Genomic DNA, 17018 nt, shown 5'->3' with positions numbered 1-17018 from the left:
CCGTCCTTATCCAACTGTAGTAAGCTAAAGTTTGCCCTTATAGATGCATTTCTTTGCATTGGCTAAATGGTTTTAGCGGCATAGCCTCTACAACCAAGTAAATAACTACTACTTAATAAAAAGGAGCCTGGAACTCAAGAGGATGAGCTGCAGAAATCTCTAAGAACTGCAAATTATATATACATTTTTTTAAGAGACAAGAGTCTTGCTCTATTGCCCAGGCTGGAGTGCAGTGGTGCCACCTTGACTCACTGAACCTCCACCTCCATTTCAAGTGATTCTGGGGCCTCAGCCTTGAGCAGCTGAGACTATGGTGTGCACTGGCTAATTTTTTGCATTTTTCGTAGACATGGGGTTTCACCATGTTGGCCTGGCTGGTCTCAAACTCCCACCCTCAAGTGATCCGCTCACCTTGGCCTCCCCAAGTGTCGAGATTACAGGCGTGAGCCACCATTCCTGGTCCAATTATTTCTTACACCACTGCCACCCCCCAGTCATGGTCATCTGTGGCTCTGATTCCCTTTGGTAAAACACGTGCCAAAACCATGATGTAGTGAAATAAATTTCCTGGCTGGTATCTCTGGGCTGACACCCTGTCACTTTCTAGCACTCTTGGGAAATTAACTTGAGACCCAATGTTTTCCATCTGTAAGACAGTGATACCATCAACCTACCCTTGCAGGGAAGTGCCTGTGACTAAATATACTTTATGTCACAAGACTATTACAGTATCTAGTACTTAGGGATAGACTTATGTTGGCAACTCAGTAACAACTGATAAGAACACAGAAAAGAACTTTGTGCTAATACTGTTAAACTTCATACTCTTACATTTAACACTACAGTATGATAAATTCCTTGTCAACTTTTACTGGTTTTGCCAAGAATTGTGGCTCTGGCTGAATTTCTACTCCTGCTTCTATTCTTGTATCAGTAAATGAAAAACACAAGCTACATATAACAAAGGTTCTCCTCTAGGTCTGGGTATAACAGCTGAAGCTAATCAGGAAGAATATTTGCAGAATAACTCCAATTAAAAAAGACAAAATGTGTATTTTACTTGCTTAGATTTGGGAGCATAATTGCTCACACGGATTCATAGATTTTTTTTTTTATTGTTAAGCTGCAACATACATGGTTTAATACAACAACAAAAAACATTTAATCAAGTGAAACGTAATAAACCAAACAATAAACACTCAAAACATTTTCCATTGGAAATATGTAAAGACGAATATGAGGTTCTGTTACCATCTTACTGCAATTTTCTTATGTGTTACTAGCCTACATACCCCGTGTTTTCTGTAATCATGCAGATGTGAATGGAAGTTTGAATGATTAAATAAATGAGAAGTCCGTTTACTGCAGGGAATCATTTCACAAGGCAGCCAAACTGAGTTTAGAGAACACAACTATTCAAGAAATTCTCCACGTATTTAGGTTCATTTTAGAATCCATGAACCTTAAGCTGTTCCTCCTTGACAATGCCAACCTGCAAAATAAAATTTAATTTAGCAAAATAACCCTGAGAATTATACAAATTCATTAGGAAGACACGGAAGAGTAACTAAAAAGAATCACTATTAGCAGCTTATTGCAACACTGTTATGTGTGGCATGCACTGTTGATAACCAACAATTCAATATATATTTGAATACTTTACATGCCAAGAAATATCCTGCGTGTATATACAGACATGATCAGAATACTCTAACGACAAAATAAACCAGATAAAGGTCTTTGCTTTCCCACTAAGTACCATATCTTTATTTCACCTAATTTACTTCATTTGTATGATTGTTACGTAGTGGAAAACGAATCATGTTGCCTTTAAATGCAATTTTAAAAGCAATCTCAAGGTTACACATAAAGCACCCAATCACTCACCTCCAAGAGAAACTGGCAAATGTTTTTTCTTTGGTCACCTTGAAGCTGAATAACCTCTCCGTATTCGGGATGTTCAATCACAGTACCATTACAGGCAAATTTCTGGAAGAGTGCATAAATATACAATAAAATTTAGTCCAACTACTATGAGGTTTTATTTCACCAAAAGAACAGAATTTACCATTTCAGTAAGCTTGATTTTATTTAGAGAAACAGATTGTGTCTCCTACAATCCACAATCCTTCCAAATTAATTTGTAAATCAGGAAATGATTTTATGTGTAGCATCAAAAACTAAATATTTCACATTTAAATTTATGTGAAATCCACGCAAATCTTCTTTTAAAATGAGAGGCCACACTGGGAGAATAACTAAATATTTATGTGTTAATTACAAGAATGAGAACAACCTTTTCGGTCTAGTCATTTTCATCCGCTGATATAAAGGTGTGAATCATAATCCGGTTCAGAGGTGCGCCTCAGTAACTCTATTCTAATCCTTTTTTCCTAATCCTTTTACCTTTTTGAAAGCTTTCACAAGTTTCTTTTTGTCATAATCATCTGCAATGCCCTGAACAGTAGTCAGCGTCTTTCTGCCGTTCCGTTGCTGGATTCTTATATGAATGTAATCCTCAGTCCCTGCCGGGAGTAAGTCGTCACCCTTAGTTGCATCAGCAAAGGGGTCTGCAAATGGATACAAAAAAGAATCCAAAGTAGAATAATATTTTTTAGGGAAGTACTTTCCAGAAATATGTTATAGTACCAATCCAGACAGTCATCAATGAAGGTTCTAGTGCCTTTGCTATTTTTGCGGGTAGGAATGAAGATGAGGGTGGTGTATTAATACCCCCAAGGTACTCTCAGAAAAAGAGAAAAACATTTGAACACCTACGTCCGTTGTAGAAAAACGCTGTTATAGACAGATAATGTTATCGTTGAACATGGTCCTCTAATGAGAGAAAGGAGATTTAGAAAACCTTAATTTTATAGCCGCCATAAAAACGTGCGTCATCTCGATTACGTTCTGATGAAAACATAAACATTCGAATATGCCCACCCCAATCATTTAACCGTAACTGTGCCTTGCCAAAAAAAAGTAGATTAAACACGTATATCAAAAGGCGTCATTTTACAACTCTCTACGCAAGCAGAGAAGACTGAACCACTGCCCGGTGACAGATGAGAGGCCTGCATCCGCAGCCTTCCCCAAGCACCCCCGGGAGCTGCGGAGAACGGACGGCGATCCCCAGTCCCCCTGGCCCGGCATCGCCTTTGCAAGCAGCAGGGCCGATCTAGGAGTCCACGAGACACGGTGGCCAAAGTGTCAGGGCGCGGAGGCGGAGGCGGGAGCCGGGTCAAGGACGGGGCTGGGGTGGGGGAGGGCAGGGCCCGCGGCCGGGGCTCCGAGAGGAGGGCTCGCCGTCCGGCGCTGTCCTCGGGGAGGGGGTCGCCAGGGGCCCCGTCGCCATTTTCTGGGCGCCGAGACAAAGCCCCAGTCGGGGTGCAAGGCGGGCAAAAAGCGGGCCCCTGGGGGAGGTGGTCCAGGCGGGCAGCGGGCAGAGGCGCGCGCGGGGCAAGGGAGGACGGCGGCGGCGACGGATCTTACCGAAAGATTGGAGGTTCTGGATAGTGGACATGCGATACTAGTGTGAGGCCGGTGAGGGGATAAAATTCCTGCGGGGCCCGCCCGGATCACCGTGTCAGAAGTCTGCAGTGGCGAGAAAACGGAAATAAATACGGAAACGGTTCGCTCCGGGGTTGGGATGCGGCTGGAGTGGCGGCGGCGGAAGCCGGGAGGAGGCAGGAAGAGGCGAAGGAGGAGGCGGAGGAAGAGGCGGCGGCGACGGATGCGAGGACGCGAGAGAAGAGGCGGCGCTGCGGCTTCTCCCACAAAATGGCCGATGGAGACTATTTAGCCGCGCCCGCCGCTCCTCCCACGTGACCCTCCGCGCCGGGCATCCTGGGACTTGTAGTTTTCCGGAGGCAGCAGAGCCCGGAAAGCCCGAGGCCCGCGGGGTTTCGAGACCTCAATTCCCGTCAGGGAGTGCGCCCTCTAGCTCCGGGCGGAAGACCTGGGAAGGGTTCCGACGGCCGCCGGGCTGCCCAGAGTTTGAGGGTCTGGGTCTTTGCACCCCACGAGTTCGCAGGGGAGGACGGTCAAAGGAATCAAGCGTCTCCCTTGACTCCCCTTCTCTCGCCTTGCAGTCGCGAGGCCGAGGGGCCGTCGCTCAGGGGTAATCTCTATCAGTCACCCTCGAGGCCCCGGGTAATGTAAGTAAAATCGGGGTGCAGGAAGAAAACAAGTCCCCTTGCTCCGGCTTTCGACTCGTTGGCCGCCCCGCAGCACCACCTGCATTGAAATTCCAGCCCAGTTGCAGGAGCGGTGTTAGTCTTCACCAAGGATGGAGATGGGACCCTCTCTTTCCAGGATTGGGCGCACCTCCGATTCCCCAGCACGGTGGATCTCAGACTCCAGTGTGCGTGTCTGGAGGGCTTGAGAAAACACTGATAGACCCCAGAGTTTCTGTTTCAGGAAGTCTAGGGTGTGACCTGAGAATCTGCAATTCTCATAAGCTTCTCGGTGACGCTGATCCTGCTTGCTGGTCTGGGATCAGGCTTGAGAGTCACTGCCCGGCTTCATCATGTGCCTGGCATCTACTGGGGGCCAGGCGTGTGTGAACAGAACATACCAGAAATCAGTTTGTCAGTTCATTTTGTGTGCCTCAGAAGACCCAACACAGAATTCAGGAAAGATGCCAGGTATCAGCTGAAGGTGAGCTCAGCAAATAGGTTAATTGATGGAGTCATGTACGAGACCGTAATGTTGTATTTGACCGGAGTGTAGAAAGTTACCACAAGACAAAAGTATGCCAGATTGCAGGGTCATTTATTGTGCCAGCGACCACAGAGGACTCATGTCTCTCCAACCTGTGGGGCCAAAAGAAGGGTGCCATGATTTTTTATACCCGAAAAACCACCTTGGGAGTGGGGGTGAGGGGCGGGGATGGGGATGATAAGGTTTCGGACATTTCAAGGGCTAGGGGTTTCTGTGATTCACCTCCTGGGTGGAGATAAGGGCGGGGGTCTCCGGACATTTCAAGGGCTAGGGGATTCTGTGATTCACCTCAGTGGTTTACAGAAGTCAAGATATACATTTGTTTACACATCACAGATTGTAGCAGTTACTGATAAGAAAAGGTAAGCAGCTTTACATAGTTTTGAAGAACAAACTAGCAGTTCTATTTACAGAGGCCAAGGACAGTAGTTATTGTGAGGAGAATGGGGCAGCCATTTCAACTTATCTAAAAACAGTTTTGCATTTTATAAAATAGTTTTGCTCCGGTTCTGGCTCTAGGCCAGCACAATATCACAGTAATATCTTCCCATCAAGTCACGCACAGGGAAAGAAATAAACCCGAGACTTTGGGAATTGGCTCACTCAGGTAGGTGTTCAATTGTCACACTTGGTTGGCTTTCTGGAAGCAAAGAAATAGACTAAAATTTAGGCATTCTTAACTTTTATGTGTGTACCATGGCAGTCCTGTGAAACTGCTGAACCCCTTCTATGAATAATGAGAAGTTGTTTAAGCTTTAAGTTCATAAAGTACATAGGATTACAAAGGAAACCAATTATATTAAAATTAAAAAATACATACATAACATGTATCTTTGTATTAATACACTAACAAGATCTAGCAAGACCAGGTTTAACACTACAATTTCAAAAAGCTGATAAATGTTAGAGATATTTTTTGATGTCTGTAACGTCAGAAATCTAATATGAAAGTATGTGTGATTTCTGTTGGTGCAAAGTGACAGGTCCATCTAATACTATGATATTATCTCCTCCATTCATAATGGAGGGAAATGGTAAATTTTGCTTAGAGGTTAATGGAAATGTAGATGTAATATTTTTTTCCCATCCAGTTTTAGGGATCTCCACCCCTGCAGTTTTATCCATGGACCAAGGATCTGCAGACCCCATGTTAAGAATACCTGGATATACAGAATCTACACAGAACTAAAGCGGATTTACAAGAAAAAAACCAAACCCATTCAAAAATGGACGAAGGATATGAACAGACACTTTTCAGAAGAAGACATTTATGAGGCCAACAAACATATGAAAAAATGCTCATTACTGGTCGTTAGAGAAATGCAAATCAAAACCACATTAAGATACATTTCACTCCAGTTACAATGGCAATCATTAAAAAATCTGGAGACAACAGATGCTGGAGAGGATGTGGAGAAATAGGAACACTTTTACACTGTTGGTGAGAGTGTAAATTAGTTCAACCATTGTGGAAGACAGTGTGGCGATTCCTCAAGGATTTAGAAATAGAAATTCCATTTGACCCAGCAATCCCATTACTGGGTATATACCAAAAGGATTATAAATCAATCTATTATAAAGACACATGCACACATATGTTCATAGTGGCACTCTTTACAATAGCAAACACGTGGAACCAACCCAAATGCCCATCAATGATAGACTAGACAAAGAAAATAGTATACACCATGGAATACTATGCAGCCATAAAAAAGGATGAGTTCATGTCCTTTGTAGGGACATGGATGAATCTGGAAACCATCATTCTCAGCAAACTGACACAAGAACAGAAATCAAACTGCATGTTCTTATAGGCGGGTGTTGAATAAGAACACATGAGCACAGGGAGGGGAACATCACACACTGGCGTCTGTTGAGGGGTCGGGGGCTAGGGGAGGGATAACACTGGGAGAAATGACTGATGTAGGTGATGGGGGGATGGATGCAGCAAACCACAGAAGAGAAAGTCGTGAGCTAGGCCTGTTTCCTAATATCATACGCTTTACACTCTCCCATTTTCCTGGGAGAAGAGTAAGGAAGGTGGGTGAATGGGCTCTGTGTTTGTTAATAGTGATGATGATCAACATGATTATAATTAGCACATTATATGTGGAGTATCCACACAGTATAATATTGAGCAGAAACAAAAATTATGCATGTGTTAGAGTCAGTAGTTTTTCTTATTTTCAGAGAGCTGTTGAATTTAAAAGGAGAGTTAAACCAAGCCACATTTAATTATTATGCAAATATCAGAATAAGAAAGTTTCAAGGACCTGCAAGGTTGAAGACTAAATGGAGTTAAGAAAGACAAGACTAGAAAAAGTCTGGAACTTCTTAGAGATTACTTAGGTGGTTTTAACCAGAATAATGAAAGAAATATGGACAGTAAAGGCTATTCCGATGAGGTCTCAGATGGAACTGAAGAACAAGGTATTGGAAACTAGAGCAAAGGCGACCCTTGTTACAAAGTAGCAAATAACTGGGCTGAGCCCTGTCCATGCCCAAAGGCTTTATGAAAGGTACAATTTAAGAGTGAGGAACTAGGCTGTCTGGTAAAAGAAATCTCTAAACAGCAAGTCCTCCATGCTGCACATGGCTACTTTTGACTTCTTACAGTAAAATAAGACAGGAAAGAGATAATTTAAAGACAGAATTTATAATTTAAAGGCCGTATACATTCTGTCTTGCCTTTCTGCCTTCTATTATGGGATGATGCTGCAAAAAAGTCCTCAATCATATGCAAGCCCTTGGACTTCCCAACTTCCAGAACTGTGAGAAATGAATTTCTTTATAAAATAAATTACCCAGTTTGTGGTATTCTGTTGTAGTAACACAAAACAGACTAAGACACCTGTTCTGTGCTCTGGCCTGGGACACTCTTTCAAGACAGAAAGGCCAATTGCAGGGCTCACCTTAATTGTTTCCCATTGCTCAGCAATCACTGTCCTTCTTTGTTTCATGTGGAGTGTTTTGAAAACCTGTTTTCTTATATTTTGTCCTGCGATTTGGTTGTTTTAGGTGGAAGAGTAAATTCAGTCACTGTTACTTCATCTTGGTTGAATGCAAAGTTTCAATACATGTATTTTCAATGTGAGAATAAACTTCTCTTTGGCATCGATCATGAAGTTAAACCTTGAATTATGAATATATCTGACACTCAGGGAAAAAATTAACTTTTTTAGAGTGATGACCCTTCATCTACCAGTGGTGTGTCTGTCCATGCACACACACCCATCTATGCAAATTTTTTACCTACCAGAGGTGTAAATTTGTTATTGTGCTAAAAACCTTCACTTTAGAACACTTTTAGAAATATGTATCAGTGTTGTTTTATAGCAAGAAATCTTTGTATTGTTGTATGGCTAGGAAATAAACAAACCTGTAAATTGTGTAATTGTGTTCCTATTATATTAGTTTGCCCGTGTACTCATGTTTGTAATTGAAACCTGACAAATTTTCTTAGTAATTCCAAGTACTACATACGAAGTTAAAGTACTATGAATACTAGGTAAATATGAGTTGACCCACTTTATAGCTAAAAAGGTGAAACATTCTGAACTGAGATATACACTAAGCAAGCAAGGGGAATTGCTACTAATATTTTGTATTCTCCACTGTGGGATGGGAAAAGTTCCAAGCATTTTATATTATTTATTTACTCTTCATAACAATTTTGTAAGTGGAGTTCATTGTCCCGTTTTACAGATGAGAAAAATGAGACACCCAGAAAGTTTATTACTTGCTTAGGAATATACAGCAAGCGTCATCGCTAGGATTTGAACTCAGGTATGTCTGCCTCCAAATTTCATGGTTTTTTTCCTCATGTTATAATTCCCTTATGGAGGTAAAGCGTACCATTCGAGTTATTACATTTAGTGGTGTTTTCACAGGGAAAGAATGAGTAAGTCTGGTCAATTGGTGACATTCAAGACATGGACCAGTAAAATACAATTTCAGTGGTTACTGATTAAAGGCCTATAGTCACTCATGAAAAGAAGTCACTAAATCTTGTGTGCAGTATACTAAAGCTAATTTATCATAATCATAGAGTTTAGTTCATAGCAAAGTATAAAATCATAGTGATTCAATTAAAGTGATTGCATCTCCCTTATTTTCATCATAGTCAAGGTAGTAGTCCCTAACCTTACCCAAGCACTGAAACAGTCCAGAAATTCCTCCCTAAGTGAAGAGTATGAATAAGTCCATTGACTCAGTTACAACTTCAGTCAACTTTTATTGAGGGCCTGCAGTGTGCTTCGCATTCTTCCAAGTGCTGTGATGAGGTATATATGTTTGAATTGGTTAGAAAATAATTCAATATGTGCTATAGATCAAAGGTTGAAACTACAGGTCTACCCATTGTTTTTAGAAAGGTGAATTAGTTGTGTGTTTCATATAAAAATTCAGGTTCATTTCTTTTTTTTTTTTTTTTTTGAGACAGAGTCTTACTCTGTCGCCAGGCGCCAGGCTGGAGTGCAGTGGCACAATCTCAGCTCACTGCAACCTCTGCCTCCCAGGTTCAAGCAATTCTTCTGCCTCAGTCTCCCAAGTAGCTGGACTACAGGCACACGCCACCATGCCCAGCTAGTTTTTGTATTTTTAGTAGAGACGGGGTTTCACCATATTGGCCAGGATGGTCTTGATCTCTTGACCTCGTGATCCGCCCGCCTTGGCTTCCCAAAGTGCTGGGATTACAGGCTTAAGCCACCATGCCCGGCCTATTTATTTTTTAAGAAAAAAAAAACTAACTTTCCAGCTTATCTTTAAAAAATTAAGAAGAGCTGGTAGCAATTGCTCTACCTTAGATAAGGAATGGGTTCTTTAATTTGTCACAATATGTACTATGTATTATTGGCTCTTTGACATGTAAACTAAGTATCAATTGTCATTGCAATTGTCACTGTCGATTATCAAGAATATTGCCTAACTGCTGATGGCATTTGGTTCATAGCCTCTCGCTGTAGATTTAGAGAAGGCATTATTGATGCTTTTAATGCATTTTGTTTATCTCAGAATTTCTTGAGAGTTAAGGGGGGAAGAAAAGAAATAAATGGATTGTAGAACATAAGACCAACTTTGGAAGAGAATCTATAGTTGGATAATAAAACTAGATGTTGAAAGGGAAGTATTGATCAGAGGAGGATTTCAGAAAAGAAGTGTATGGAAGAAGGAATGGGTAACAAGATCAGTAGAAAGAAAATTAATTATTTTGGTAAAGATAGATGAAAGAAAGAACAAAGAAATGGAAAGCAAAGGGAGAAAAAAGGGGAGAAAGAACAGGGAGAAAAAAGCAGGAAAGATTTTCTGTGGAAAGAATTGCATCCCCATGACAACAAAGACAAGGAAAGTCAAGAGCATAGTGAACAGTTAACTCAGTAGCGTTTAGGTCTTGGTCAAATAGAGGCTCACACATTGTTTTTTTTTTTTTTTTAAAGATGTTGGAAACGGGTTTATAACGTTGGGAAGAATCCACACTGAGACAATGGATCACTCCTCAGCAAGTAATTAACAATAGTTTACTTCCTGCAGGAAGGGTGCAACTCGCCAGCAGTCTTGCCATGAGAGCACACCTGAACAACGGAGACAGGGACATTTGTAACTTTCATAACCTGACACAATCTCCTACTGCTGTGTCCAGTTTCCATTGGCCAGAACGGGACCTCACATTCTACGCTTGACCGGATTGGTTAAAAACTTAGAAATTTTCTAAAGTGGTAAAGGCAGAGGAGAACAAAGGAAAAGAGGAAGTCACTTGAGGAATGCTTAGAGAGGCGATAACATTTCCACATAAGGAAGGGGAATAAGCTATGACCTGAGACTTGCCTGGGCTTGTCCAGACATGTCAGGGCGAATATCTAGGTTAAAGTGTAAGAACATGGAATGCACTTATTTCTTTACTGTGACTAACAGCCACTTCAAGATTATTAGCAAAAGCTTTAAAGTAAATTAACCTTTGAAGAAACTGTTATTTATTTGTAATGAACTAGGAGGAAAGCTTTGAAGAGAAACTATTTATTTATTCTTATTTCCTACAAAAGTAGACTAGCTGTCATATTTCATATGAAAGTCCAGATTTCTGTTTTAAGAAAAATCTAAATTTCTAGCTTGTATAAATATGTGTGTATATACATATATATATATAGAGAGAGAGATAGGGTCTCACTCTACCATCCAAGCTGGAGTGCAGTGGTGCAATAATAGCTCACTCTAACCTTGAACTACTGGGCTCAAGTGATTCTTCCACCTTTGCCTCCTAAGCAGCTAGAACTACTGGTGTGTGTCACCATGTCTGGTTACTTTTTTCTTTAGAGATGGGATCTCACTCTGTTGCTCAAGCTGGTCTCAAACTCTGGCCTCAAACGATCCTCTTGCCTTAACCTCCCAAAGTGCTGGTATTACAGGTGTGAGCCACCGAGCCCAGCTTCCTAGCTTATTCTCTCTCTCGTCAAGGCTGATTTATAGACTTCACTTCTGATTACTGAGGCTGTGGGATTCCCTCCTTATGTAATGCAATTATGGTGAGAAAAACTACCAATGAATTAAGAAAATAGTAAAGGTGGAGCCAAATGTGATCTAGATTGTTCCACCTTAGGGGACATTTTGGGAATAGTTTGTGCCAAATCAAAGGGTAAGTCACCAAGGACATACTTTGCATTTTATTTTTAAAAGTTAAATTTACCTTTTTTCTCAAGAGAGATCTGGTGCTGTAGAACTTTTGGTTGATCTTCTGACTTGGGTTAGTTCAGCATAAATAATAAATCATGTCATTGCCATTCTTTATTGTTTTTCTATTTGATTCACTGGAATTGGTTTGTGGTGGAGATTGTGGGTTGCTATCTAATATCCATTCTCTCCATTTTTTTTTTTTTTGAGATGGAGTTTCGCTCTTGTTACCCAGGCTGGAGTACAGTGGTGCGATCTCAGCTCCCTGCAACCTCTGCCTCCCAGATTCAAGCAATTCTCCTGCCTCAGCCTCCCGAGTAGCTGGGACTACAGGCGCACGCCACCATGCCCGGCTAATTTTTGTATTTTTAGTAGAGACGGGGTTTCACCATGTTGACCAGGATGGTCTCGATCTCTTGACCTCATGATCCATCCACCTCGGCCTCCCAAAGTGCTGGGATTATAGGCATGAGCCACTGCGCCTGGCCTCTCTCCTTTTTTCTTAGTAAAACAGAATCCTGATTTTATTCTGGGCTGCAGTGTGCCCAGCTAAAAGACTATACTGTGTTTCATAGCTTTCCTTGCTAGGTGTGGCCTATAGGATGTAGACAGAAGTATTGAATGGGTTTTCCAAACAGATTGCTATTACCTCATTTTCTTATAACGGAATACGGGAAACTTGGTGGTTTACAAAGAGAAGGAATTTATTTCTTACAGTTATAGAGGCTGAGAAGTCCAAGGTCAAGGGGCCACATCTGGCGAGGGTCTTCTTCCTGGTAGGGACTCTCTGAAGGGTCCTGAGGTGGCGCAGGGCATCACATGGTGACAGAACTGAGTATGCTGGCTTGGGTTTTTCTTCCTCTTTTTATAAAGCCACCAGTCCCGTCCCATGATAATCTATTAATCCATTATCCCATCAATTCTTAACTCCATGAATAGATTAATCCATTCATGAGGGCAGACCTCCCTAAGAGGCCCAGTCACCTCTTAAAAGCCCCACCTCTCAGTACTGCCACACTAGAGATTAAGTTTTTTTTTTTTGAGACGGAGTTTCACTCTTGTTACCCAGGCTGGAGTGCAATGGCGCGATCTCGGCTCACCGCAACCTCCGCCTCCTGGGTTCAGGCAATTCTCCTGCCTCAGCCTCCTGAGTAGCTGGGATTACAGGCACGCACCACCATGCCCAGCTAATTTTTTGTATTTTTAGTAGAGACGGGGTTTCACGATGTTGACCAGGATGGTCTCGATCTCTTGACCTCGTGATCCACCCGCCTCGGCCTCCCAAAGTGCTGGGATTACAAGCGTGAGCCACCGCACCTGGCCTTAGAGATTAAGTTTTAACATGAGTTTTGGAGCGGCCAAAAAATATTAAAACCATAGCAATTGCTTAAAGGAAGCTGACTCAGTTGGGACAAGTGCCTGTTTTGCTCTTCTTTCTTATTCCTTCCTGCTTCCCGGAATGCCGACACAATGCTGGAAGTCTGACAGCTGTCTTGGACCATAACCTTGCCATCTGGATGTGCTGCAGCTGGCGGGACAGAATAATAGATGGAACCTGGGGCTCGGGTCTGCTTGTTTGTCGACTTGTTATATGTGAGAGAAAAAACCCCGTGTGTTTAAACCGCTTCTCTTCTTAATTTTCAGTTAAATGAAGTTGAACCTGACCCTAGCCTAAAGAGCACTGTTGTCTGAATGCAACCCCAGGACACTGAGCAGCTGGATAAGTACTCTCGTAGGGCTCTGAGTTGGACGGGTGTGTGGCTTGGATCACACTCCCTACCCTAACCTTGATTCCAGAGAGTCGGGCTAGCTCAGGGTGGGGTGTAGGAGGATGCACTGTACACTGACAGTATATGTGTCTCCTCAGCATTCAGAGGCCACATGGCAGGGCAGATGTCCATTAACTATCTTGGGCTTATCACATCTCTTTCATAAACAACAAGAGACAGATAGCGCCCTCCAGGAGTATTAAAAGGAAGACTTCATCAAATTTAGCATTGTTTATTGTTTGCCTTGCACACAATGCACCCCGATTTTTTTTTTTTTTTTTTTAAGGACGGGGTTTCACCACGTTGGTCAGGCTGGTCTTGAACTCCCGACCTCAGGTGATCCGCCTGCCTTGGCCTCCAAAGTGCTTGGATTATAGGCGTGAGCCACCACGCCTGGCCCACACCTGGATTTTTACCATAAAACTAGCAGTAGAGTTCCTGAAGCTCAAGTTTTAAAAGCCTCAAACAATTTTTTTTTTTGTAATTTGGTTAGATGCTGGAGAGTTGACATCAGCTGGCATATATGACCGAATCCATACCAGCTGTTATATTGTTAACATAATTTCATAGTGGTTGGTGTAAGGCCGGTTGCCTTGCCGGGAGACCGGACACACCCACCTCTGCACCCGGCACGAGGCTCTGCATTCGGCACGTAGGTCTGCCACATGGCTCCCCTGGAAGGCTCCAGCTAATGCAACCCTGGCCAGCTCTTGCACCGGAAAACACGCCCAACAACCCACCAACCATTAGCGGCCCACCCTGTCTCAATCCCGCTCCCCTGGAGCCAATCAGAGCACCCAAATGTTGCTCGTTCCTCATAGCTATAACCCCACCCCCACCCCCACCCCAGGAAGTCAGTGGGACTTCTCTGGCCCCCTTTCCCTGGACCAGAGAACTTCACCCGGGAGCTGAATAAATTGGCATTTAATTTTCTTATACTGGCCTGTTTCCTCATTTTAAACTTGGCAATAACCCTTACAGTTGGGAAATAGCTTGTAGGAAATAATAAAAGGTTCCTCTTCAAAGCTTTCTTCCTAGTTCATTATGAATAAATAATAGTTTCTTCAAAGGTTAATTTACTTTAAAGCTTTTAGTCATAATAAAGAAATAAATGCATCCCGTGTTCTTAGTTCTTACACTTCAACCTAGATATTTGCCCTGACATGCCCAGGCAAGTCTCAGGTCATAGCTTGTTCCCCTTCCTTATGCGGAAACCTCTAAGCATTCTCAAGTGACTTCCTCTTTTCCTTTGTTCTCCTCTGACTTTACCTCTTTAGAAAATTTCCAAGTTTTAGCCATCTGGGTCAAGCGTAGAATGTGAGGCTCCATACCGTACAGTGGAAACTGGACACAGCATTAGGGCGATTGTGTCAGGTTATGAAAATTACAAATGTCCCTGTCTTCTTTGTTCAGGTGTGCTCTCATGGCAAGACTGCCAGTGAGTTGTGAAGCATACACATGCAGGAAGTAGACTAGCCTTGCTGAGTGATCCATTGTCTCCGTGTGGATTTTTCCCGATGTTATAAACCCATTTCCAACCTAGCTGATTCTCAGCCTCCCCGACACCAGGCTCCTCCCTTTGGGCCTTCCAGACCCCTACATGAACCAGCAAGTAAGAGGTGAATGCTTGATAGGAGACACCTTCCTGGATTTAGTCACTACCTGTTTGCAGAGTTAGGCATTTGAGCCCATGGTGTTATTGACAAAAAGTTGAACTATAAAATATTTGAAGAGATTTAAACTGAGACAAATATGAGTGACCATGGCCCATGACTCAGGTCTCAGGAGATCCCGAGAATATTAAAATGCACACCCTGAATGAAGAGACCTCCCCAAACAGGCTTTGTGTGAGCAACATGGCTGTTTATTCACCCAGAGGTGGACGGGCTGAGTCTGAAAAGAGAGTCAGTGAAGGGCAGTGGGATAGGAGTTGGTTTTATAGGTTTGGGGTGGGCAGTGGAAAGTAATAGAAGTTACAGTTTAGGGTGGTGTTTTGCAAGCTGGGAGAGGGTCGTAGGTTGGGAGTCACAAGGTTGACCAAGGTGGTAGGTTACAAAGTCCAATGGCCTTATCAATCTCAAAGTTATGTAGGTACTGCGGGGGTGGACCATTTCTTCCTCTTTTCGTGGTCTTCCAGTTGCTTCAGATTTTCCAGGAACTCATCTGGAGTATCCAGGCAGGCCACAGAGGTTAACATGCATCCATGGCACTGTCAGTCAGCCTAAAAGACCTTACATTCCTTTGTATGTTAGCAATATAAAAGAAAAAGAAATGAAGAGTGGAGGGCAATGGAATATCAGGAAGGCTGGCAAAGAGAGGTGATGGGGTGATATTTCCTGGGGCTTCCTGGAGTGGGAATGGAGCAGCATAGAAACCTAAAGATGGGAAAGAATTTAGACTGCTGGGAGATCTCGGGGCAAGGAGTGATATTGTGGGGTTGTCAGAAGGAGCATTTGTCATATTGACTAATCAGTTATTGCTTGCATATTATTTTGTAGGAATTGAGAGATTAATCGGAAAACACAGGATCCAAACAAGAGAAGGAGAAAGATAAGTATCAGAGGACTAAGCATTGGAAGAAGCCATGACACCCAGTTAGAGAGTGGCCAGCCAGTCCAGCCAGGTCCGGAATAGCCATTTGCCTGATTAGCGAGTTTTTGGGCTCTTTTAGTATTGACGGCATTGTATATGAGGCCGGACTGGTTTACATAAAAACAACATTCTTCATTTAGGAATAGGCAAAGACCTCCTTTTTCAGCAGTCGATAAATCAAGGCCTCTGCAGTTTTGGAGGACAACTGCAGCTAGGGAACTTACTTGAGCTTGAGGAAGGGAGAGTGATGGAGTTAATTCTGCAATGCTAGCAGAGAAATCATCCGAGAGGCCACGGAAGGTGACGAATGACGTGGTAAGGCCTGCGATGCCTGTGCCGGGTGCAGTAGTAACTCCTAACCCCACAAGTAAGGGGATCGGTGGAATGACCCGCTTGTGTTGTGCCAGGACCTCAGGGGGAGGTCCCATTTTGTTTCCTTTCGCAAAACGAATTTGGGGAGTAAGGAAAACTCAGATACAAGTGCCTGTCCAGTTGGTAGGAAGGCAGATGTAAGACAAGAACCACAGAGGAAAAAAGTCCTTGGCTTAGACAGAACTGGAAGTGTAAGCTGAAAAGATGAGAAAGTGTTCTGGGGGGCGCTGGGGTCTTGTACCAGCAAGGGCTGCCGCTGTTAGAGGTTATCGCGGGGTTTGGTAGGGTAACTGTGGGGGGAGAGCTTTTGTTTTCATGGTGTGTGAGAAAGCGTTTTTTATCTATAATTAACCACTTACTTTCATTAACAGGATTGGGTCTGAGCAGAGAATGGGAGTGAGATGAAGAGTGAGAATAAATGAAAAGAAGAGGACAGAAGATAATAGACAACCGCGTTAAATAGTGGTGTCAGGAAAAAGACACCTGATGAAGTTAAAAAGTCTGTTAGGTTTATAGAGGGTTACTCTTCCGCTTCATGGATACGGGTGAGTTTAAGAGAAGTGGGGGAGAGTACTTACGACTTTCAGGAGGAGGCAGAGGAGTCAGGCCAATTGTCGGATGGACACAGCTTTGTCCTGGAATGAGGGACCCCCTGGGAAGGGTCTTGTAGATGGACAGCCATTGGGATGCTATAGATGACCAGGAAGGGTCCTGTCCACCAAGGTTGCAGAGACTGAGGGGTTAGGCTTTTACCGAGGACTGACCTTCTGGCTAGGATGTCTTCACATGGCCGGATATCTGGAGTGGGTAAGAGGAAATTAGCAGCCTGGTGGATTTCATATTGGAGGACTGGAAGATAGTCACCAAGAGAACTGGTGTCTGGAATAAGGTTAGACCCAA

General features: G+C 43.1%; 1 protein-coding gene and 1 long non-coding RNA gene across 2 annotated transcripts; one reads left to right on the top strand and one right to left on the bottom strand.

Annotated features, from left to right (window-relative positions):
• Positions 1-1064: 1064 nt before the first annotated feature.
• Positions 1065-3963, bottom strand: EIF1B (eukaryotic translation initiation factor 1B). Its single transcript, XM_032271195.1, has 4 exons — positions 3493-3963; positions 2407-2570; positions 1888-1989; positions 1065-1492 (listed from the first exon to the last, which is right to left on the bottom strand). Exons 1-4 carry the CDS (start codon positions 3521-3523, stop codon positions 1448-1450), a joined length of 342 nt encoding a protein of 113 aa, XP_032127086.1. The 5' UTR covers positions 3524-3963; the 3' UTR covers positions 1065-1447.
• Positions 3963-6009, top strand: LOC116544659. Its single transcript, XR_004265989.1, has 2 exons — positions 3963-4157; positions 5814-6009. It is a non-coding gene; the product is annotated as an uncharacterized LOC116544659 (long non-coding RNA).
• The last annotated feature ends 11009 nt before the right edge of the window (positions 6010-17018 follow it).

This window comes from Sapajus apella, unplaced genomic scaffold (assembly GCF_009761245.1).
Source record: "Sapajus apella isolate SASKATOON/1434 unplaced genomic scaffold, GSC_monkey_1.0 scaffold4, whole genome shotgun sequence".
Classification (NCBI taxonomy): domain Eukaryota; kingdom Metazoa; phylum Chordata; class Mammalia; order Primates; family Cebidae; genus Sapajus; species Sapajus apella.
This window is presented reverse-complemented; position numbering and strand designations above follow the sequence as displayed.

Bases quoted from the DNA above. Each gene is read 5' to 3' on its own strand.
- EIF1B (XM_032271195.1), bottom strand. From the start codon at position 3,523: ATGTCCACTATCCAGAACCTCCAATCTTTCG. The intron at 1,990-2,406 runs GTAAAAGGATTA...GCACTCTTCCAG, and splicing joins TTGTGAAAGCTTTCAAAAAG to AAATTTGCCTGTAATGGTAC. The intron at 1,493-1,887 runs GTGAGTGATTGG...TTTATTTTGCAG, and splicing joins TTTGCCAGTTTCTCTTGGAG to GTTGGCATTGTCAAGGAGGA.